Source organism: Hylobates moloch, unplaced genomic scaffold (assembly GCF_009828535.3).
Source record: "Hylobates moloch isolate HMO894 unplaced genomic scaffold, HMol_V3 SCAFFOLD_9, whole genome shotgun sequence".
NCBI classification, from domain to species: domain Eukaryota; kingdom Metazoa; phylum Chordata; class Mammalia; order Primates; family Hylobatidae; genus Hylobates; species Hylobates moloch.
This window is the reverse complement of record NW_026652284.1, coordinates 114954639-114979496: the sequence shown is the minus strand read 5'-3', so window position 1 is coordinate 114979496 and position 24858 is coordinate 114954639. Positions and strand designations below refer to the sequence as shown.

Genomic DNA, 24858 nt, shown 5'->3' with positions numbered 1-24858 from the left:
CTGCCTGCTCTGTGAGTGGCCCCTCTTCTGCCTATCATGTCACTGTCCCTGATTAAGGGGAGACCTGGTTACATCTGATAGCAGAGCTACCCTGAGTGACAGTGGCTCAATATTCCTGTGCTTGCTTTCTTATTGTTGTTGCAGGTCCTCAGGGGCTCTGCTCCTCAGGGGCTGTGCTCACTCAGGGACCCAGCTGGAGTGAGCAGCCACCATCTGGTCGTGCTGGTCATGGTACAGGAGGGAAGAGAGCCCTGGGTGGTTTCACCTTGGCTCAGAAGAGCATCTGTCATTTCTTCTCTGCACTGTTCACTTCCCAGTGTATTAGTCCTTTTTCACACTGCTATAAAGAACTACCTGAGACTGGATAAGTTATGAAGAAAGGTTTAATTGATTCACAGTTCCACAGGCTTAACAGGAAGCATGACTGGGAGGCCTCAGGAAACTTACAATCATGGCAGAAGTTGAAGGGGAAGCAAGGACTGTCTTCATATGGTGGCAAGAGAGAGAGAGTGAATGAAGGGGGAAGTGCCTCACGCTTTTAAACCATCAGATCTCATGAGAATGCACTCACTGTTGTGAGAACAGTAAGGAGGAAATCCACCCCCATGATCCAGTCACCTTCCACCAGGCCCCTCCTCCAATTCAACATGAGATTTGGGCAGAGACACAAATCCAAACCATATCAGCCAGCAGGGAATCACATGGCCCCACCTGACTTCAAGGGCCCAAGAAGTGCAGTTCTGTCCCATTCTCGGGGAAGGGGAGCCCTGGAAATGCTTGGTGAACGTCACTAGTGACAGCCGCGTGGTTCTTATCCATTTACCTGATTCTACCACCAGCTGTGTTCTCATGTCTTGCAAATATCTTCCTTGCCCATATTTCAGTTTGGGTGTTCCCCAGGCAGTTTAAGTTATGCAGCGTGTTCAATCCTAAACTCGTCCAGCTCCCAGCTGATGATCCTCCTCTATTTCATCTTGGTGACTGGCCCGCACCATTCAGCCAGAAACATCCCCGTCACGTCCCGACACTTACCGTGGTCAGTTGACTACCTGCTGAATATCACTTCAGTCCTTCCCCCATCCCTGCTCTTGTCCTTGTGGGTCCATCATCTTTTCTGTGGACTCTGTGACAGCTCCAGTCTGCCTATTTACCCCAATTCATGCTCTGTGTACACCAGTGGTTTGCAGATATTCTGGGGGATTTATCCCCATTAAATATTTATTTAATAATAAGTTGCATTTTTAAAATTGAATACGTACCTATAGAGTTCTATGGGCCTGCCTGTCTTCTGAGTGTCTTACAAATATTAATTCATTTCCTCTTCATAAAAGCCCTATGAGGTAGTTACTGTTTTTATTCCCATTTCATGGATGAGGACACTGGGGCAAGCATCCTATCCAGTGTCACCCCGTAGTAAGCGATGGACCAGGGATGTGGACTCAGGCCTTTTGGCTCAAATACATAGACTGCTGTATTAATATGCTATAGGTGTTATAATACACACATAAATGGTAAGTTTCAAAAGGATGAGTTAAGAAAGGTAAAGAGGAATTCTTCTTTTTTATTCCCAAATTTCGGTGGATTCTCCTAGGCATCCCCTGGCTGTATGCCTTTCACCTTCCACCTTGACTCCCTAACGTTAAGCATCTTTATGACATAGGAACCCATCTTTTCCTTACTCTGAACGCACCCCTTCGTGACACCCATTGCTGTTCAGGGACAGCCTAAGCTTCTTAAGAAACTGCTATGTCACTTAGGACCTAGCCGCTGCCCGCTCTGTACCCTGACTTCTTACCCTCTCCCACTTTGCCCACCTCTGGATCTGCAGTGAACCTCTGAAAGCCTCCAGTGTCCTGTGCCCTCACCATCTCTTGTACATGTCATTCTTTTTGCTTGCAATGTCTGTTTGCCGTTTTCCCTCTGAATATGCTTAACCTTCAATGATCCTGGCAGATGCACAAGCCCCCTGAGCCAGCAGGGCCCCATCCCGTCATCTGTCCCTTCTCTATGGAATGCCACAACCTTCTCCTGTGCCAGTGATTCCTGCTGGTCTTCAAGTCACAGCTTTATTTCCCCTTTCCGGCTCCAGAGTCCCCTCTCTTGCGCTCAGCTTCCTAGCAGATCCAGGCTTTTCATTGTGCTGTGCACATGCCTCGGTGTGTTGGAATCGCTGGTTTGTGTGTTTGTCTCCCCATCAGCTGATAACTGAGAAGGCAGGAGCCCACACTTGCACCATGGCCTGGTTCCCTGTGGACAGAATAGGGACACATCTCTCTTTTCTTTACCAAAGTCCAGGGCCAGACTCTAGTCCTTGGTGGATTTGGCACAGACAGACCAAGTAACTTGTTCTGTGTGGGTATGTCACTTCCTGGCTCTGTCTCCAGCTTTCAGAACAGTGCCGGGCACACAGCAAGTGCACAGTGAATATCTTTTGAGTGAAAATACCAATTCTCATAGAGCAGACACAAGAACTGTGCAATATCTAATAGGTGGGAAACCCAAAGTTAATTATTTTATACCTTGCATTTGTATTTCTTTGTGGTGTGGCCCAGTGACTCGGATGAGGCCCTGGGTAGGTACATGTTGTGGCTGACTGGCTGCCATCTATACTTGCTCCCATGTATTTCCGAATCTGAAGCTGCTTTAGTTCTTTTTCCTCCTGCTCTCCTGCTTTTCACATTTCGGCTTCAGCCATCAATTTTTTCACTGGTACTTAAGGGTTATGTATGGAAGTTACCTCTTGTTTGCCGTCTAATGCAGCCATTTGAATTGGAAACCTTGGAGCCATCTTGAATTCCTCCTTTTGTCTCATCTGCAAATCTCTCAGTCCCTAGTCCTGCCAACATTTCTTCCTTCCTCCCATTGCCCCAGGTCCACTGTCATCACCTCTAATGCAGACAGTTTTGCAACAGTCTTCAGACGGGCCGCTCTCCTTCTGAATCTGCTGCCTGTAAGCCCACACTCCCAGAATGGTGTAAAATACATGGGGTCATGCTGCTTCCTGCCGGTGGGCCTCCCGTGGCCTCGCCTCCCCTGCTCTTGCTGGGCACGGATGGATCTCACCCTGTCCTGGGACTGCTTCGTCTTGGGCCACTGCCTGTGTATGCCATTGGCCCCACTGGTCTTATGGATTCTTTTGTGCAGGCAGAGCTTTCTTCCTGGAAAGCCCCCTCTACCCTCTAAGCTGGCTAATGAATTCTGTCTCATTCTTTATGGCATGCACAATCCCTCAATGTAGGCAGTCTCGGCAAACATCTGCCTGGTGAAAGTACCTGTGTATGACCTTTGTTACTCCAGTAGCTTCTTATACTTTACATAGTTCAGATAAAAAGTTCAGATAAATGATAGTAAGCTACGTTATCAGAGTTGTTTAAAGGAAGAAAGTGTGAGCCCTAGAGCCTTGAGCCCATGGGGAGCTCCAGCATGCCCAGAGGTGGGCCGGATGAGCAAACTGCAGTGTTAAACAGGCTGCTGAGTTTTACATACTTGCGTTTACACACTTCCAAACTTCCCCAAGCCATCCCCTCCAGAACTTCCCAGAGATCCTTGGAATCCCAGTTCTCGGCTCAGCAGGGATTGTGAAGCTCACCTACCCCAGCTGGGCTCCCCAGCGACGCTGCCTCCTCTTCTGTGTGACCATCTGCCTCTGCTGCCGTGTGGGTCACTGTGTCTCTGCTCTGATTCGACCACCGGGGCAGGGCGCCATTCTCTTTTTTAGATGAAGAAGCTGAGGCTCTGCTAGGTGAAGGAAGTTGCCTAAGCCTAGCTAGAGAGTACCTGTTGGAACAGGGATTCTGGTCCAGGACCCTTGGACTTCCTAGCTCAAGCTCTTGCCACACAGATCCATCAGTCTTCAGGGATGCTGCTGCTGATTGGGTGGTCCTCCGATTTTCCATGCTGCCCTGCTTCAGAGTCGTGTGAATTCAAACCTCCAGTCCTGGTGGCAGTGATGTCTTCTTGAGAGACGTGTCAGATAGAAACAGGGCTGACACTGCGGCCCCCCTCTCTCACTGCTGCTTACTGTGACTCTTAATGACCAAAGGGCACTCGGCCTTTTGCAGGGGCAGAATCCCCCCCCAGCAAAACTGTGAAAGGAAGACTTTCTTCCTCAGCATCTCGGAGGTCACCCTGGGGCTGCTGGCTCCCAGGGACTACGTGGTAGGCTGGTGTCTGGAGGCAGAGGGAGTGGCCTCATCCTAGAGTTGCTGTCTGAAGTTCATTGATTCTCAGTGTGGAGGGTCTGCGATTGATCCAGTGTGACGCAGCCCATGGCACAGGGGACTTTTGCTCTAATTAACGGTCTCATGGTGACCATGCCTGAGACTGGAGAAGTACTGGAACGTGTGGCTCACGGCTCGTGCCCAGCAGTCTGTAAATCTGGACATACTGCTGGGGCCGAGGCTTCCCATCTCAGGGAGACTGGCTAAAGCTAAGGGCTGAGTGAGATTCCTGCAGCAGGCAGAATCTCTTCTCTTTTTTTTCTCCTGCTTCCTGAGCTTGTACTATTATTGGGCACCAAGTCAGACTTTGGGGATCGAAGTTGAGTAAGACGAGTCTATTCCGTTGAGCAGCTGAGTGTCTGGGGAGGAGGACAGTGATGTAAATAGACAACCAAATGTGGTAAGGTGAGCCATCTGCAGAGGGAGCAGGGCAGGACCACGCGTCTGCTGGAGCGTGTCCTGGAAGGCTTCCTGAAGGAGGAGGTAGCCCTGAACTCCATCTCTGAGGATGACTTGGGACTGGGGGAGAAGGTGGAGAAGGAGATGGAATAGGCATTTCTCTCATGATGGTTCATACAAAAGCCTGCAGATAGGGGAACATGGGCACATTTGAGGAGGTCTGGGATGATCACTGCAGTTACTGTGTAAGGCCGCCATGGGTGACCTGTGAGACAATGGCCTCGTGCCCTTCACAGGTTTATTTTCCTGGCAGTTTCTCTTTATTGGGAAGAGCACATGCTGGAAGCAGGTGCCTGCCTGTTCTTCCCCTGTAGTAAGAGAGAAAGGAGGATGCAAGAAAGCCTAAAGGAAGAGGGTGAGGAAGAGCACATTCAGCAGGTTTAAATCAGTGTGGGTGTAATAAGTGCTTTAAACTGCTTTATTAGCAGTGTGTAGTGAATTGGTGCCAGAGTCCCAGAATATAATCCCTTATCAGTCTGCTGTTCTGACAACTGTTCTGGGCTTTTTATTAATGTGGCTGATAACACTTTACTCTCTGGGGCATTCTGAGATTTAATTAGTTCTTGGGCAATTTAGAATAGGTACTTTAGAATATTAGTGCAGTATTAATTATAAATGAATGCATATGAACTAATTTCTACAAATATGTGATTGCATTTACATTCAACTCTTTAGTTGCCTGCTTCCAATTCAACATACTTTGAATTACGAGTTACATGTGAGATACTCTGTTCTGTGGGGAATTCAAGGGTGAGAAATGCAGACACAAATCCTGCACTAACATTGTAGGGCTGGAAAACAAAGCAGGACCCCTCCTTTTTTTTTGAGACAGAGTTTCGCTCTTGTTGCCCAAACTGGAATGCAATGGTGCGACCTCGGCTCATTGCAACCTCCACCTCCTGGGTTCAAGTGATTCTTCTGCCTCAGCTTCCCGAGTAGCTGGGAATACAGGTGTGTACCACCATGCCCGGCTAATTTTTTGTATTTTTAGTAGAAACTGGGTTTCACCATGTTAGCCATGCTGGTCTCAAACTCCTGACCTCAGGTGATCTGCTCGCCTTGGCCTCCCAAAGTGCTGGGATTACAGGTGTGAGCCACCACGCCCGGCCACAGGACCCCTCCTAAAGAAGCACTTCTAGAAGAGGTGGGATGGTAAACAAAGAACAGGAAGATTTTGAGGTAGAAGGAACTTACTTGAGCGATTTTGTATCAAATGAGCTTTGTTTTTCTTAGTAAGGTGTGGGAAGCTCATCAGAGTTAAGGGTGTGTGTGTGTGTGTGTGCATGCGCATGTGCACATGTGCCTGCACGTTAGGGGCTGAGAAGAATGGGAACTTTTTGAGCCCTCCTGTGGGTCATTCATGAGTGTGTCAGAGGCACTGAGCGCCTACTGTTTGTGTACCAGCCATGGGGTGGTTGCTGACTACAGGATGTCGCATGAATGGAGGTCTGTATGGTAGTTTCTTAGAGTGTAGTGGGCTGGGGAGAAATGACTCCGACACTCTGAGGTAAGTGTGGGGAACAGCTGGTGGGGGTTCCACAGGGTCTTGGGGGAGCTTGTGGAAGGGGCTTCTCTAGCAGCCTGGAGAGCAGGTGAGGTGGGTAGCTCTCTGGTGACTCGCTGGGGCAGAGAGTTGAAGGCCACATAGATGTCGAGCTCTGAAGAGTGTGGCTGGGGGTAGAGGAGGGCAGGGAGAAGAGGGGAGGAGAGGAGGGGAGTACTACCTCTGCAAGAGGAAATAGCATTTGCTCAGACACAGAGGAGCCACTGGCCACACAGAGGAGGCTGATGCAGTGATCCTGGGAAGTGTTCTGTGGCATCTGAATCAAGCAGTGGGAGTTGAAATAAGGGGACATACTGTGGAGATGTTGAGGAAGTGCAATTCACAGGACCTGGTAGAGTTCGCAGAGGGGACCTGCCTTGGTTTTGGCTGGTGGCCAGGGTGAATGGTGGCATCCCTGCCAACCTCGAGAGCCCAGAGGAGATGCAGATTTGGAGGAAAAAGGGTGAGTTAGTTGTGGCCACATATTGATCTGGGGGCAGCATGATGCACGGAGTCTAGCATGAGGTCCTCAGTGGAGGAGGGGCATGAGTAGAGACTAGGTGGAAGCAGAAGAATAAACCACCAAGGGCAGCCTCCTAAGGCCCCCGCCGGGGAGTGTCCAGGGATGGAGAGCAGGGAAGGCTGCCTTGAAGGAGGAAGAGGATGGGTTGAGGATGGTGAGTGATGCAGGGAGTTCAGTGAGAGGAAGCTGGGGTGAAGACTCCATTGATTGGGGGTGTGCCTCGTTGCTGACTTGAGTGGGAGCAGTATCAGTGGAAGGGGGTCAGTGGGAGATGCTTGTAGTGGGAGGGAATGAAAATGGGAATGGAGAGAGGAGTCATCCAGAGATGACTAAGAGGATGGCTTGGGGGAGCCATCAGGATGCCAACAGGAGGCAGGTGGCATGCTCAAATGGGTGACCTGAGAAGCTAAGACCCTTTGTAAAGGTATGTTCTGGTCTAGGTACAGCATCAAGTCATAGTGTACCTGCGGGACTGAGGGCAGCTGGGAACAGCAGGGTAAACACGCAAGAGGGGAGAGAAGTCACCAGAACACTGAGGGAGAGAGCTGTGGCCTTTGGTAGAGGATGAGGTCAGCTGTGATAACCTGGCAGGGAGGGAGCCTGGAGAATAAATACCGCCCCGCCCCCCCGACTTTCCCCCTTTCCCCCTTTCCTTTCGTCTCCTGCTGGTGCCTCCACTGGTCAAACCCAGTTGGAAGCCACAGAGCAGTAGGGCCCACTGTGTGGTCCTTACTGGTCAGCCTTAGGAGCTGGGTGGAGAGCGGGGAGGGGTGACCTGGAAGGGCAAGCAGGACCTCACCAGAACTTCAGGGGACTCTGGGTGCTTGCTCATTCTCTGCCCTTAAAAGGGACACACTCGGGTCTCTGTTCCTTAAGTAATGGCCCCCTCCAGTTTACATCAGAACATCCCGTTCCGTGCAGGGGCGCTAGACCCTGTTGTCGTAGAAAGGGCTTCAGCCCCGCGGGGCATGTACACCATTCGCCAACATCTGCTTCCCTCTTTAAGGTTTGCATTCCACGCTGTGCGATGTCATCGCTTTTTCAAATGCCGTCTTTTCCAAAGGAAATGAAATATAAAGAAGTATGCTAATGTGCTAGGGTTGAAGAGCAGTGCTGCACAGTAACAGTTACAGTTCTTGGAACATCAGCACCTGGGGAAAACGCACAAAGCTAGGTGGTAGGGGGAGAAAGGGGCTCGGTCGCAGCTCATGATTAATACAAACCGAAAGAAACCAGAAAGAAGTCATCATCCCAACCTCAGGCCTGAGTAGGACTTTCATGTATATAATTGGGCGTGAAGTCGACAGACTGGCGTGCGGCCAGTGTTTCCTGAAGGCCTACTGTGTGTGCTCACCATGTGCGAAGGTTCTGCATCTGTTCCCTCATGTGAACCTTACAGTGACTCATTCTGCAGACGCAGATAAGTTTAGAGTGTTCCAAATTCATCCAGCTGAAAGGCAGAGCCTAGATCTTAGCTGAGATGCCTTTAACTCCAAATCTTGTGTTTTTCACCATGCGTTCTCAAAACAGTGACTTTCTGTTAAAGCCGTATTTCACGTAGTACACTGTACCTCTTAATTCAGTAGTTTTAATACGGTTTCCAGGGCTCTTCAGAGATGCTTAGTGGCTGGGGCTAGAAGGATACTGAGGACAGGTGTGGGAGGCTGGCAGGGAGCTCATCCACTTTAATCTGAGAGATTGCACTTTTTTTAGATTATTTATATTGAAATTGCCTAAAAAGGAAGAAAAAGGTCCTGCCATTTAAAAAAATTTGAAAATTACCGTCCCAGTGTGCTGACAATCACAACTGAATTCAGACAGTGATGCTGCATGACGTAAAACTTGATGGACAAGGGGACTTCAGCTAAGGGCCTTGTTTTCTGGAAGAGCACATTTATAAGAGCCTTGGAAAAAAAGTGAACCATTAAAAGACTGGTTAAAAACACACGCCATGTACATAATAGTAGAGATACAGGTGCTAGTTAATGCTCAAGACAGTGCTTTGCAAACTGTCATGTGCCACTCAGAAGATAAGGTATTGTTATTATTATAGTATTAATAGTATAGTTGATCTTCCTTCTGTGATATTGACTAAAGGGAAAATACTAGACAGGCATAGACTGCTGTTAGAAATTTCCATTTACACCCACTGTTGCTGATGGAATTAATGCTGGCCTCCCTTCCTGTGATCTGGCTTACCCAGGGTAGGGCCATAAAGAGCTCATTGGGGTTTGATGTCATCTAGTCTGCTCTTCCTCTTAAGCATCTCAGACAGATTTCAGCTATTGATCTCACTAAAATTGCATTCTGTTTTCTCTTGGCTAAAGAGTCTTTTCTAGAACTCAGTGAAGATATTTTTAAACATTCAATACAATGAAAACAAAATACTACTTTAGAATTAACTGTGTAATTAGTGCATATACATGAAGAAGCAGGATATTTGAAGAGGGTTCATTTTGAAAATGGCATCTAGAGGACGTGGAGTTTGACCTGGGTCACCCCAGCAAGCCCGGAAACCCCTGGGGCTCCCTTCAGTGTCCTAATTTTCCACATTAGGATGTGTTTGTTAAAAGACATCTGCTTGCCTGCTGTTCTCTGTCAAGCACCCTGCCTAGGCCCAGGGACTCAACCGGATTTTCTCTGAAACAAGTGTTAGTAAATTATCCAAAATTCCCCGTCAGCATCCGCTAGGGGGCTTGGATTTCAGCTGGGGGTCTTTGACCCCGCACTGTATCCTACCATCTCGGAAGAGTGACTTTTAGCAGCCGTGCTTATTGCCAGAAGGTTCAGTGTATCTCAGTGCAAGGGAGATAGGCATTTATTTGTTGAACAGAACTCTGGCTTTCTTCAGTCCCCAAGAATTGCCTCTTCATAGCACAGAGAATCACTGCAGAGCTGGAAGAGCTGGGCACACCATTGACAAGCCAATAGGGGACTTTAAATGCCTGGGCCTGGATGGCAGGCCAGAGCAGCAGCCTGTTGCACCCGGGAGCCAGCTGTGCAGTTGACTGTGCAGCGTGCCTTCTTGGGCTGGAGTGGGGCGGTTCATCTGCATGGAGTGATTAGGAGCAAATGGCCTCTTGCTGTGTATGGGTGCTTGGCTGAGGGTGCACAGAGCAAATGTCAGCCTTACTTCGTCTACCTCAGCCTTCAGCACAGCTGGGCCCAAGCCCCGGGTCAGAGAGAGGTGGGTGAGAAGGAAAGGAGCGGTGTTTGGATGCTGTGGTGCCTGAGCTTCCTGTAAGCCTTTCACACCTCTGCCTGTGGTGAAAGCAAAAATGCTGTTTATGGAAACCACTTATAGTCCACTAGCCAGGCCCCTCTGTTCTCTCCAGCACCTTAACACAGTATTACACTTTGCCATTTGACCGTCACCTCATCTCATTGTGGAGCCAGGTGTTCGGCTGGCTCGTCTCTACACTCTTTCTAAACTTCCGCTCCTGTAGAGCGTCAGAGGCAGGAGGGGTTGTGGGAAGCACTCACCTTGCAGTCTGCTGGACTTCAATGTGATGCTGGGTGTACCACTCATGGGGACAGTGTCCAGGCTCAGTCACCTCTTCTCCTCACTGAGCTTTGGACTCCTTATCTTTATAAGGGGCTTGGGAGCAGTCCTGCCTCACCAGGATGGTGGAGACTGAGGGAGACCATGGCATGTGCAGCGTCCTGAGTGGCTGCAAGAGGCCTTCCCTTGCTATTTGTTTAATGACTGGATGACTTTCCCACTTTGTGAGGTTGGAGGCCCTTCCTCTCTTTCCCCACTTTACTGAGTATCTATGATGTTTTGGGCACGGTGGAAGACTTCCAGTGAAATAAGCTAAATCCTGCCAGGCCTTACTGAACTTACATCCACCTAGGGGAGACAAACAAGAAACAAGTAAACAAATACATAGACAAGCCACTCACAATAACTGTCCTTATCAGTAGGGACTGTTTGTATGAGATGTGTTTGTTAGATGTGTTTGTTAGATCAGAGCTTAGAGCACTAGATCACAGTTGCTGGTGGTCCGCAACTGCAATGGTTGGACTGACAGTTTTTCAACTTTACTATGGTGTGAAAGTGACATGCATTTAGTAGAAACTGTACTTTGAATTAGAAATTTTGATCTTTTGACTCCATCTCAAAAAAAAAAATTTATCTTTTATTTTTATTTCTATTTTTTATTACCATAAAATTCATATTATTTTTATAAAATAGGCTTTGTGTGAAATGATTTTGCCCAACTCTAGGCTAATGTAAGTGTTCTGAGCACATTCAAGGTAGGATAGGCTAAGCTATGATATTTGGCAGGTTAGGTGTTTTAAGTGCGTTTTTAACAATGGTATTTTTGACTTAGGATGAGTTTATTGGAATGTAACTCATCGTAAGTTGAGGAGCATCTGTATTTAACAACACAAACTTTTCCTACTTCCCAAAGGCCTGCACTCTACCAGACTCAGGTAAAATGATTACCTTCTAACATACTGTGTGGTTTAGTTATTTATTATGTTTTAAATTGATCGTCTCTTTCCTCACTAGCATGTAAACTCCAGCGGGCAGGGCTCTCTCTCTCTTTTGTACACTAAGGTATTACAAATGCTAGAACAGTGCTGACCACTCCATAAGTATCTGCTGAACGAACTGTGGCTGGTAAAGAACAAATAAATGCTATAGTGTGTACATAATTTCCAAGTAAATATTTATTTCTTTTGTGCAGAAATGATATGTTGCTTGAATATGGACACTTAAGAAAATTTGAAAACAAGAAAGACAGGAAAATCATCTCATAAGGAGAATATTTTATTTAGTAGTAGGGTATGATTGTTAAACTTTGTATTGGAGATAGAAATTCTGTTTTCAGAGGAGACATGCTTGGTATGAATATTTAACCAAATTGAGGAGAGGGTAACCAGCAAGCAGGCATAGAAACTGAAGAGGCAGACTTGAAATCAGACCCAAAGTTGACCTGGCCCTCCCTAGTCACAAGCAGCCACTCTTTTGCAAATAAAAATGCACAGAGACTGGAAACCCGGGTGTGACTCCCTGCCTCATTCTGCAGCAAACACCACATATACCAGGACAGCCTGGGGTAGGAAGCTGGCAGACACTCAGACAACCCCAATGCTGCACCTCTCTTCTGTTGCCACGACTGCACAAGATGACGAGTGGCTCTGGAGCAGGAATATGGGTGTCGCAAAGTGTCCTTCTCTGTTTGTGTTTCCTGAAAACTCATAGCAATGAATTTGCTCATAGTAACTGTATTAGTCTGTTTTCACGCTGCTGATAAAGACATTTTTCTTCCTGAGACTGGGAAGAAAAAGAGGTTTAATTGGACTTACAGTTCCACTTGGCTGGGGAGGCCTCAGAATCATGGCAGGAGGCAAAAGGCACTTCTTACATGGTGGTGGCAAGAGAAAAATGAGGAAGAAGCAAAAGCGGAAACCCCTGATGAACCCATCAGATCTCATGAGACTTATTCATTATCGTGAGAATAGCACAAGAAAGGCCAGGCCCCATGATTCAGTTACCTCCCCCTGGGCCCCTCCCACAATTCATGGGAATTCTGGGAGATACAATTCAAGTTGAGATTTGGATGGGGACACAGCCAAACCATGTCAGTAATCATAGTCGAGACTATCTGCAATTTAGTGAATCAAGCACATGGTTTACGGCAGCTCAGAGGGCTCTTGTGCATGTGCAAGGTGTGTTGGGCAACGCAGCTTATTTCTAAGCAGGTCACCATACAAACTGTCTGTTTCGTAGTGGTGAAGTCTCTGTTCCCAGAGTGGTTCACAGGTAGTGTAGACGGCATTCCTTTGAGATGGTTGTGTGATAACTGCCTGATGACTGGAAATTGTACAGAATGACCCCCCACCATCCCATCTGCCCCTAAAGGCTTGGGGTCCCTGAGTCTACATTAGAACCCAGACTTTCTGTCATGGTTCTTAGTGTGTTGCCATATCATTGTCCAAGAAATATCTAATCTTAATTGTTGTTATTAATACTAGCTGGGACATTATGTTGTATATTTATTTAATTTGCATGGTAAAGATGATAACAGTCTTAAAAACAAAGCTGAATCTAAAACAAGATATTTTGGATTGAATGAACTGAAGCACTTCCAACATAGGAGGAGGGCTTTGTTCATTGGGAGAATGTGGAGGTAGGGGTTTTCTTGCGTGACTGTGCAGAGCCATGGCCCCTGCTTCAGGTGTGTGGGTGCATGGGACGCTCTCGTGGCCGTCTAGAACCACCAGATGCTGAGAGCAGAGGTGGGAAGCTCTCCTCAAGATTGCCTCTGACGACTAACTTAATTTCATCTGGTTCTTAGGATTTCTAAATTTGGTGCCTATCAGGGTGGCTGCCAAGACAGGAGAGTGAGAGTAGCTATGGTGTGTGGTTGAGAGAGTCTTTGGGGTGGTGTCCCAGATATGTTTTCAAAAGGCAGAGAAGGTGAACATTGATGAGATGTTTAATAGGTGCCTGGGGTTTTCCCCGTAATTGTGTTCTTCCTCCTTACAGCCATCTTTTGAGGTCCTTATTTATATTTTATTTTTTATGAGTGATTTTAGGGAGATTCATCAGTTGTCCAGAGTTCCATTGCAAGTGGTTAAGTTGTGTCCTACCCAAGCCTCTCTGACTCTGGAGTGCTACATGCCCACTGCCTCTCTGCAGTGGTTCCATTAACCAGCCTCTATGCTGCTCAGGCCAGCTGGTTTGTAGCGAGCTCACAGCATGACTGAATACAGCAGCCATGCGCGAGAGGGAGAAGCAAAACCCATTGACAGCTATGGAATTTTTAAAAGGAAAGGAAGCTGGAGGGGAGCATAGGCAGGAAAGAGTAGAAAAGTTTAAAAAGTCAGTAATTCAGAGGAAGCAGGAGACTATTGAAAAACACCTACTGAAAGGCCATGATACATGTGAGCTGAAGATGGGACATGCCAAGCCCTCAGAAAAGCATCATCAGCATGACTTCTAGGTTGGGTCCTCAAGGCATTTCAGTGGACAAAACGCAACTTTGAAAAGTACAAAGATAGGTCAAGTGAGGATATAGGGAAATTGGTGAACAACCAGGTCAAATGGGAACGAGGAGTTTGGTGTCCAAAAGGGAGTGGGCAGAAAATTACTAACAAGGCTGTTGTTAAAATGTCTTTCTCTTTTACCCTGTACCCTTCTTGCTTTCCACAAAGAAGTATTGAGCACCCAGTACACACCAGACCTAATGCTGGGGATGAGAAACACACAGTCATGCGGCTGTTGAGAGAGCTGGGTTCAGGGCTGTAAGGAGCATGGCGTGTACAGGAGTGCAATGGAGAACCTGATATTTCTCTCCGTGAAGCAGCTGCTTTTGTAGGCCGGAGTCTCTGGGTGGCATCTGGGTCTCCGTGCCGGTTCTTCTCCTGCCTCACCTGCCACCCCCCACATACTGGGTGTTTTACCTGGAGTTATTTGCTACTCCCTAAATGCACCTGGCATTTGCCTCTGAGTGAGCATGCGTGTTCTTTTTCAGTGGGAGCCTTGTTCTTTTCACAGTGCTCCAGGCCTCAAGGGATCAGTTAAGATCATCTCCAAGAACCATTTCCAAGGCCATTCACTGCAGTGCCTGGCACCATGGTGCCTGAATTGGTTGGAAAGCTTAGTGTTGAAGCTTCTGAAGCTCTCAAGAATAGAATGTAACGTCTGGGGACTGTGGATCCATGTTGCATGAGGCCACAGAGAATTGATGAAGGATGTGGGGGCTTGGAGGTATGTATTTGGGGCAGTCTTGAGTGGGCAGAGTCTTAGCTTAGGTTCCCCACTGGAAGCAGCTTTGGCTGCAGGTAGTTTACCTGAGTGGTAGTCCCAGGAAGCAGGAGTGGGGGAGTGAGAAGAGTAAGACAGGGAAGGAGCAATGCCAAGGGCTTGTTAGTGGGGTCCCTACTGTAGGTAGTGGGGATTTGACTCTCAAGATGTTGGCATGGGCCAGGCACAGTAGCTCACACATGTAATCTTAACACTTTGGGAGGCCGAGGTGGGTGGATCACTTGTGGTCAGGAGTTCGAGACCAGTCTGGCTAACATGGCGAAACCCTGTCTCTACTAAAAAAAATACAAAAATCAGCTGGTTGGGATGGTGCGCACCTGTCATCCCAGCTACTTGGGAGGCTGAGGCACGAGAATCACTTGAACTCCAGAGGTGGAGGTTGCAGTGAGCCGAGATTGCGCCACTGCACTCCAGCCTGGCAGCCTGGGCGACCGAGTGAGACTGTCTCGAAAAAAAAAAAAAAAAAAAAAAGGTGCTGCCATGGTGACTCCCAGAACTGTCTGCCTAGACAGTGTCCAGAGCACTGATTCCACCTTAGCCGCTACCAGAGTCACGTTTGGGCCATGGGATACAAGGAGAGCCCCACTGTCCCTTGCTGAGGGGAGGACCAGAGCCTGCACTCAGCACGGACTCGAGGCTGGTGTGGTCCAGTGGGTTGAAGGTGCGTGGTGTTCTGTTCCCTGCTCTTTTGTCTCTTCCAGGTTTTTCTTTTACTATCTGTCGTATTTTTCACCCTTTCTCCTTCTTTTCTCCCTGCAACTTCCTTTCTCCTACCTTCTTCCTTATGTAATAGTTCCACCTATTTGTATGTGAGGGCCTTAGAATTTAGAGATTTAGACGTTGTTTGGTCTGACTTCCCATGTGGTTCAGAGTCTTTTCCACAGCATTTCCAATGGTATCTGTGACTTCTTGGAAAACCCTCCTTAGAAATGTGTCTGAAAAACACCCTTTCATCAGACAGCTCTAACTGTTGGAAGTTCCTTTCTCTGCTCTGAGATCTGTTGCAGGGGACTCTACCCATTGGTCCTAGCTTGATCTTTTTGAACACAACAGAGCAGGTCTTCTTCATTGTCTGGCTCTAGCCCTCTGGAGGCCTACATTAGGCTTCATAAAATTGCAAGAAGCCATGGAACCAACCTCCAAGAGGTCACAATATGGATAAGGCATGTCAACAGATAATTGCAAGCAGTGTGGGAAAGTCCAGCCATTGGTTTGGTGCTCTCTGTGTGTGTAAAGAGAATGGAGGAAGTAAGAAGGTGAAGGATACAGAGTATCACAGAGGAGGGGAAATCTGAGCTGCCTTTTGGCTTGTCACTCAGACAAGCAGGGGTGTGTGGATCAGGACGTTGTGCAATGCATGTCTGTGTGCCAAGGTCCAGGGGCTGTAAACAGCACCGGGTGTCAGTCAACTTGTGGTTCAGCATTGTTGGAGCCCAAAGGGGTAGGAGATAAGTACGTGAGGCTGTGTGCTTGCAAGTCATGGCCTTGGTGGTGCAGGGATAGTGGGAGAGGATTTATGGCAATTCTTGGAGGACTTTACCTAGCACTTTCTCATAATGGAGATGGGAAGGAAGCCCGATGAAGGGTTTTAAGCAGGCAAGTGACAGTATTAGATTTGGATTTTTTTTTTTTTTAAAGATTTTTTTTTTAAGATGGAATCTCGCTCTGTCACCCAGGCTGGAGTGCAGTGGTGCGATCTCGGCTCACTGCAGGCTCCACCTCCCGGGTTCACGCCATTCTCCTGCCTCAGCCTCTCCGAGTGGCTGGGACTACAGGCGCCCGCCACCACGCCCGACTAATTTTTTGTATTTTTAGTAGAGACGGGGTTTCACCGTGGTCTCGATCTCCTGACCTCGTGGTCTGCCCGCCTCGGCCTCCCAAAGTGCTGGGATTACAAGCGTGAGCCACCGCGCCCGGCCTGGATTTTTAAAACAATTCACTCTAGGGTCTAGGTGGAGGAGGATGGTTCAGAGAGTGTGTTAGTCAAGATACTGTTAGCAGAGGCACTGGTTAAAAACGAGTTACTAATGAGAATGTTCTCTCATGTAACCAGAAGTCCAGGCACAGTGGTTCAAGGGCTGGTTCAGGGGCACATCTGTGCCGTGAAAGCCCCAGGATCCCCCTCTCTCTTTGTGATGCCCAAGGCATTATCATGGTCTTTCACTTGGCCTCTCCTAGCTGCTGGGTGGTTGCCTCAGTTCTAGCAGTGGACATAGCAATACCCAGCTGAGGAAGAGAGGCAGTACTTTCCTCATGAGGAAGGAAAACCACTCCTGGAAGTCCCTGGACCCTTCTCCTCAGACCCCTGTAGCCCTAGCTGTTCAGACGGAGCAACATTCTGAGTTCCTGGAGTGGGAGGTGGCATCACGCTCCAAGAGGGATGGGTGTTGGGAATGCGTAGGGTGGATACCAACAATGCACAGCCCAAAGCAGCCATGGGGAAGGAAACTCAAATTGGAGCTGTAGGAATGGTGAGGGGAGAGATGAGATTCTTGTGCAGTCTTCTCTTCTCCACCAACGCCAGCTCAGGTCTCTATTGGCTTTTAAAACGGCATGGCGCCAGACCTTCACCCACATCCAGCCACTCGGTTCTGCAGTGTGTTCCTAACATACGATGCCTAAAGCAGGGTCTGGACGCAGTTTATCCAGACGCAGTTTATCTGGTGCAGTGTGGTGATCTCTTCAGCTGCTTCTTATTAGTGTAGGTGAATGTCGTTTGGTTTTTGTTGATTCATGCTGTTCACCTGGGTTGAGCTTCTGGCAAGTTCTAATTCTCAGGTCTTTTTTTTAAATGTGAACAAATCTGTTCCTGGCATATCACCCACATATTGAATTGTATCCCATGGTGAATTCCGGTATAAAGCAAAGCATCATTTTAAAAGCAAAAAATTCTGTAAAATGTTGTTTCTACCTTTTTATAGCATCCAATATATTCTGCTATAGTTATTTATGCGTGTGTATCACCCAGTATGTAGGCCACAAAAAGAACTTCTGTGACTCAGGCAATTTGTAGACCTTTTGAAATGTTTTTATTATAGGCACTAAAAAGTAAAATAAAACTAAAACTGCTGTTAGGCATGATGCAAATCAAGCCTACAAAATGTAGGCACTGCCAGCGACTTTGAGATCACTTGTTTTCCTCATTCTCCGGCTCTATAGGAGTCATCGTGCTCTTCAAGGGAGGGACACGTCTGATGGTCTTGACTTTTTCCATTTAGCCTTGGAGAGTGATGCAGTTCTGTCTGATTCATGATCTCATCTATTCATTCTTTTTAGCTCAATGTTACCATATTTAGTGCTGATACTAGTTATATGATTAAGGACCTTTTCCAGTGAATGAAAGAACTTCTATAAAACTGTTTCACTAGGTCTAAAAATGGTCCAAGCACCTGGATTGTGGGACAAACACAAAAAAAACTTTATAGAACATAGAAAATTAGAATGTTTGTTTTGATCAGTCTGCCATTAGCCAAGTTTTTTTCTTGCCTCTTCTTGAGTGAGCTTTCCTTGAACCAACCTGCCTCCCTAAGAAAGAATACTCCTCCATTTTATCTTTTCCCTCTAGGCATTCCTTGCTACATTTACTTGGGGAACTGGCTTTAGGCAGAGTTGAATCACTGGAAACAGACCGAATGGCCCCTGGCTATCTCCCTTTGGTTTCTCCTGTTTCTGCCATATTACTGCATGGTTCTGATCTCACCTCCCTATAACCCGACCTTGCAGCACTTTCTGGACCCCCACCTTGCGCCTGCGTACCCTGCCTCCCTTCATCTGTTTCCACACTCATGGCTGAGAAAGGCTTATGTGGAATTGTTCCCTGTGCATTTGTCATATGTTCTGAGGAAGTGAATTTTGGGCAGGTTATTTCAGGTTTTGTGGCTCTATTTCTAAGAAAGAGAAAACTCCTTTTCCTCCATTCCCTATATTTCCTCCTCACTTAGGGATCTCAAATAGTGTGCATTCAAGAGATGGCTCTCAAATAGTGTGCATTCAAGAGATGGCTCCTTTGTTCTTCACTTGGATATCGAAGCTTTTCTTACCCCTCAGGCTAATGCCAAGGGTAGCCCTGTGGAATTAGCTGTTGTTCTTTCTGTGGCTGACGCGTTCCCTCTTCAGTGTATTTCAACATTTTTTGGACCCGTTGACTTTGCTCTCTGCAGCTGCGGCACAAATGTAATCCAGCCGTTCCTGGCTTAGACACCTGTGGCTCTCCATGGCCTTCCAGAGGCAGCAGGCAGGCCCCAGGCATCGTTTCCCTTCGCTCTTCCATTGTTTTAGGAAATTTTAGACTAGAGTCAGCCTTGAAAAATCAGAAGATTTCATGTAAATCTGAATTTCCAGTCTCGCCGTGAGCCGTCAGAAGACCCAGCAGGCTGGTCCTCTGTGGGAACTTGAGCCTCCTTTCCCTCCAGCTTCTCCCCCTCCCCAGGCCTGACTGGTCTCCATGCACATTGATGTTTCACCTCCGGTTCCCCAAAGGAAGGTTCCAGGCTTTTCATGGCCATTCAGGGCCCTCTGGGGCCCAGCTCTGATGCCCTCCCCTGGTTTTATTTCTATCTCCCTGCTTCCTCATGGAGTTGTCACCACACGGGATACTTGGGCACTGGTTGATACTTTGGCTCTGCCATCTGTCCCTAGATTGGAACACCATCGTTTCCACCACACCCACTCCTTTGCCCCATACCCCTTGCCTGTATTCCCTGACCATTGCTTCGCACATGCTTGCTTTTTATGTGAACTGAGGGTTTACCTCCCCATGAAGTGGAGAATCTACCGTCCTTTCCTGTAACCATCTCAGACCCTTGTTCATCTCATTTGGTGCGCAGCAGACTGCCTTGGACTGCCTGTGCTGTTTGCATGTCTGCCTCTCCCCCTGCATTGTGGGGCCCTCGAGAGCAGGGTCTGCACCTTATCACTCTTTTTGTCCACCATGCCTGGCACCAGACAGTAGCTGATAACTGTAAGTTGAATAAGTGAATGATTTATTTCTTAGAATATAAATCTTGGAGACCTTATCTTCTCTGCAGTGTTGTTTATTAATGATTCTGAAGTCTGCTAGGCCTCATGAAGACAAGACAAGACAAGAAACTATGTCTACTTCACCCAACAGTGTATGCCCAGGGCCTGGGTGATGGCCTGTGGCGGGGAGCAGTGAACATGTACTGAATCGAGTGAAGGAGTGAAGAGCCACCGTGGTACCTACAGTGATTCCATGGTCTGCGTGGCACTGCAGACCAAAGAGCTGTGTTTCCTTTACTGTCCCGTGAAAGAGTAATGTTTACCTCCAACTCTGCCACTGATATAAAAGGATACCTTATGCATCTTGGTATTTGCTCCTTAGGTAACGAGTCTGACCTTGAACTAGAAAAGAAGTGTAAGGAAGATGATCGGGAAAAAGCCTCGAAAAGACCACGGTCACAGAAAACAGAGAAAGTCCAGAAGATCTCAGGAAAGGAGGCTGGACAGCTTTCTGGGGCGAAGAAACCCATCATAAGTGTGGTTTTAACTGCACACGAAGCAATTCCAGGTGACTGCACCAAGCGGGAAAGGACAAGGCAAGACCCTTGGCAAGTCTGTGCCAAGGGCAGCCTGATGTCACAGTCTGAGTCAGAACACAGAGCTGGTGCATTGGTGGGGCTCTCCATTTAATCACCCACTAATTCGAGAGGATGAGACCTACTTACTGCCCAGGTGTTGTGGTTAGTGGATGGAGGAGAAGCTGTGAGGGCTGCTGCGGGGGCCGCTGCTCTTGCTGTAGTCCCACAGCCCCGCGGTGCTGCTCCTGCTGGAGTAGTGGTTCCGGGAGCAGTTTGTTTTCTTCATCCTCTCACCCAGCTCTTCTCCTGGGTGTGTGCCTTCCCCTCCTGCTCTCAGCCATGCTGTCCTGCATGTGAGGCCGGCCCATTCAGCCAGACGCATGCAGGCTGCTGCTCCAAAACCCATGCTAACTCTGCCCACCTTCTGTTTTGTATTTTTTTCCTCTGTACACATAGAAAAGACGTAAACTGACATAGATACCCCTATTTCCATCTCTCAAAGGTTTAGAGTTCTATTCTCATTTTTCTTTTCTTTCAAGATCAAGACAGTGGGAAATGTCCTAAGGTGGTATCCTGGGGTGCCTCTGATCTTTTTTTGTATTTTTAGAAGGGTTCACCAAATATTTTATAATACTAGAAATTTCCATCTCTGTATTCTTTTACATGAAATAGCTGGTGGATATGTGACACTATATTTTTAAAAAAGATTTCCTCTAGGATAGGACCCTTAATAAAAAAAGCAGTTTATAATAGTGTTTCAAAGTATAATATTTTTTTCCCTATGCGTTTGAGGTGATTGCTGTCAAATAAAATTTAAAAATTAAGTTTAGGATTTTAAGGACGGCTACAGCCTTTTAAGTGCCTATTTTCAATGCTAAGAGTAACTCATTATTTAAAATGAAAACTCTGAATAAATTCTTCTTCTGTACGTCACTGCAGACCAAGGTGATTGGTAGAGAACAGACCATATAAAATTGTGTGATTAGAAAAACTTTCTGGAAAGTCACTTTGTCTGCCCTACTCACTTCAGAACACTATTATTCTGGAAAATAAGAAGCCCAGAAGAGAATTTCCTATTTTCAATTGTTGCTAGAGAAAGTTTCTACAATTTTTCTAAAAATTAGTGGTAGTATTTTGATATTTCTTTAAGGAAGGGTGAAAAGTGTAAATAATTCCTTTGCAATTCCAGAAACAAGGGGTAAATTGGATCTTTTTCTTTAATGCAGTTTGACACGGGTGATCCTGTATAAAACCTTGCAAGTAACATATATATGTATATGTATATACGTATATATGTGTGTGTGTGTGTGTGTGTGTATGTATATATATGTGTACTTTTTAACATAAGTAGATCAAGTGAAAATATATCTCGAGGACATTTAGATTATTGAAAAACTTATCCTTTCTCAAACACACGCACACACTCACACACACACACACACCCCCAAAGAATTTAAATGTGTGAGCTGAGTGAACACTATCTTGCGTGGGTATCAGACAGTATAGAAATATACTTCCCAGCACCATCCCCTCTGCTGCGATAGGGTCAGTGCCCACTTTTGATGCCTCTCAATAAGCAATGCCTTTTGCATCAATCTCAGGTGCTACCAAGATTGTACCAGTGGAGGCTGGGCCCCCTGAAACAGGAGCTACAAATTCTGAGACCACTTCAGCAGACCTGGTGCCTCGGAGAGGCTACCAGGAATACGCCATTCAGCAGACACCTTATGAGCAACCAATGAAGTCAAGCAGGTAAAGTGTTTTGTTCTGTGTAACTTCAGCCAGAGGCTGAATGTGAGTGAACTCCACAGAGTGCAGGAAGGATCAGCATGCTTGTTCATTTGGATTCTGCTTATAAACTTGACTCCTTGATTCAGCGGTAGAATTACCCCTCCATTGCAGCCCTCAGTGTGCTCGCTGAGCCTCTAGTGTGTTGCAGAGTAGCATGCTTTTAGAACTGAGCACCAATCGGCTTAATGAAGCCAGAGCATTTTATTTAAAGCAAACCTATTTTTTACCTTCATAAAAAGAAATAGAAACATAGCTTTAGTAAACTTTTTTTTTTTACGGCCTAGCTCTTATGAGGAGAGGGCTTGTTCTGTCACCCAGGCTGGAGTGCAGTGGCGCAATCTCGGCTCACTGCAAGCTCTGCCTCCCGGGTTCACGCCATTCTCCTGCCTCAGCCTCTCCGAGTAGCTGGGACTACAGGCGCCCGCCACCACGCCCGGCTAATTTTTTTTGTATTTTTAGTAGAGACGGGGTTTCACCGTGGTCTCGATGCTTTAGTAAACTTTTAGATATTTATAGCTTCACATATTACAATTTAGAAAAATATTTATTTCCTTCCCACTTTCAAAAGTGACACAAGTGTGTTGCAGAAGGGCTCACATGTCCCATATGATGTGGCATTAAAGTAACCTAGAGTTACTCTTTCTAGAGGTAGTTTAGTTCATGTGCTTCTATAAGTTTTTTGAAATATACTAACATATATTTGTTTAATTTTGTTGCTTTTTGCAAATACTAAATACCAAAAGTACTGCTTTCAACTTTTTTTTAAAGGCTTACTACACCTTGAAAGTCTTTCATTTTTAGTACACAGCTTAAAAAGCTGTGTTTGCTATTATGTGGATGTATTTTAGTTAATATAGTCAGTTTTTACTATTACGGACAATGCAGTGATTAACGTTTTGGTGCATACATCTTTCCATACTTCAAGACTTCCTGTGGAATCAATTGCTAGAGTTGAAATTGCTACAGTAAAGGATATGAGTGCCTAGTGCTTAACTGACATTAAAAACTGTCCTCCAGATACACTGGATCAGTTTACCACCCATAGCAAACCAGTGTGTTTCTCTACACTCTCCCCAAGTTGTTTGTCTTTAGCCTGTACCTGCTGAAGTCAGTTAACAAACTCTGATCCCCAGAGGTCTGAAAACATTTCTCCCAGCTAGAAGGAAAGACAAAGAAAATGCCAGTTGCCAGTGGTTTTCCTCTGTTTCTGGAAGAAGAGAAATGGGGTGTTTTTGAGTAGAACATAAGCTTCAGGATGAAATAGACCTAGGTTGGCTCTAGACTGTTCTGTATGAGTTCAGCTCAACAATTGAACACCTCTTAAGTGCTGGGCACTGGTGATATGACAAAGAATCGGACAGTTGCAGCCCCTGCCCTGATGAAGCTTACACTCCATTGTAACTTGACACACGTTACTTTGCATCTAACATTTGTTGCACAATTTTAAGACTGTCTAATAGAATTTTAGTTTAGTAGTGAGAATAAGAGATAAAATATGCAAAGTGCCTGGCACATGTAGTGCTCTCATTAAATTATATTATTATGTCATGTGGTATGCTTCATTAATTTGTAGCCCCAATCCTCTATTCTTGTAAATGTGAACAATTGAATTTATTGATGAAGTTGTAACAATTCTCATTCCTTTGGTGAATTCATAATAGAATTAAGTCTCTCAAATCATTCTGTGTTTCAAGTCAGGTTGATTTTTAGACCTTAATTAATTATCTTCACAATATTTCAAGGTCTGTTGTGGGGGAGGTTCAGCTAAATGTTAATCTAGTTACAGGTAAATACACTGAATATTTAATCAACAGATCTAGGCTATATTTTTGTTGTCATGCATTCTATTAATATTTTATTGTGCAAATTATAAGATAACTATGAAAGAGATGTTTTTGCATAAGGGTTTTACTTTGTAAAATACAGATAAAAACTTTTAGGTTATATAATTCTTCTCTCATAACAAATGATACAGAGTTATTATATAAAAAATTTTGGAAGTTCAGAAAACTGAGGGAAAAAAGTCATTTGTGATCTTATTGCCCAAAGATAACCACTTATTATTTTAAATTTGTTTCCTCCCAGCTTTTTTTTCAGCATGTATATTTTATAAAATTGAGTTTATATTTTATATGCGATTTTGTATCTCACTTTGTAAAACTTTTTATTTTTCTGAGACAGAGTCTCACTCTGTTACCCAGGCTGGAGTGCAGTAGCACAATCTTGGCTCACTGCGGCCTCTGCCTCCCAGGTTCAAGCTATTCTCTTGCCTATTCTCTTGCCTCAGCCTCCTAAATAGCTGGGAATACAGGTGTGCACCACCATGACCAGCTTTTTTTTTGGATATTCAGTAGAGATGGGGCTTCATTATGTTGGCCAGGCTGGTCTTGAACTCTTGACCTCAAGTTATCAACCAGCCTTGGCCTCCCAAAATGCTGGGATTACAGGTGTGAACCACTGTGCCCGGCTGTCACTTTTTAAAACTTAATCACATTACATTTATATGCCTTTGTACAAATTAGTCACAGACATTTTGCTTTATAGCAACAAGGCATAACTTCATGAGGATATAGTGTTATCAACTCAACTCTTGACATTGGAGCCAATAAGATCTTTTAAAAATGCTCATCTGATTGTTACCCTTTTAGGCTTTGCCTTGCTCTTAGGGGTACAGTTGGCTTCCGAGACTAGCCCTGCCACCTCTGAGCCTTGTCCACCTGCTGTGGTTCCCCAGTACTCTTGCTCCTGCCATCTGTTCCAGCCATCTTGGCCTCCTTTCACTTCCTTAGTCTCTTCTTGCAGGTGCTGCTTCCTTTTCCTGGATGCCTTTGCTCCCTCTTGCTTAGTTAATATGTATCTGTCTGTTAGCTTTCTGCTCAAATGTCTTGTCCTCAAGGAGGCCTTCCTTGTCCCTAGACCAAGTCAATCTACCCTGACTGGACTCTCGGAGTGTCCGGCCCTTATCCTTCTCACAGGTAGCCTGATGGTCCTTGTCTGCTTACTTT

General features: G+C 46.2%; 1 protein-coding gene across 3 annotated transcripts in view; it reads left to right on the top strand.

The window, feature by feature from the left end:
• The window catches only part of ZFAT (zinc finger and AT-hook domain containing), a 240521-nt gene that overhangs the window by 82900 nt on the left and 132763 nt on the right, over window positions 1-24858 (top strand). For all 3 annotated transcript variants that reach the window (XM_032760486.2, XM_058444407.1, XM_058444406.1), the window contains exons 4-5: window positions 19867-20052; window positions 21664-21814. In XM_032760486.2, coding sequence (XP_032616377.1) covers window positions 19867-20052; window positions 21664-21814 — 337 coding nt within the window. The remainder of the gene's footprint in view (window positions 1-19866; window positions 20053-21663; window positions 21815-24858) is intronic.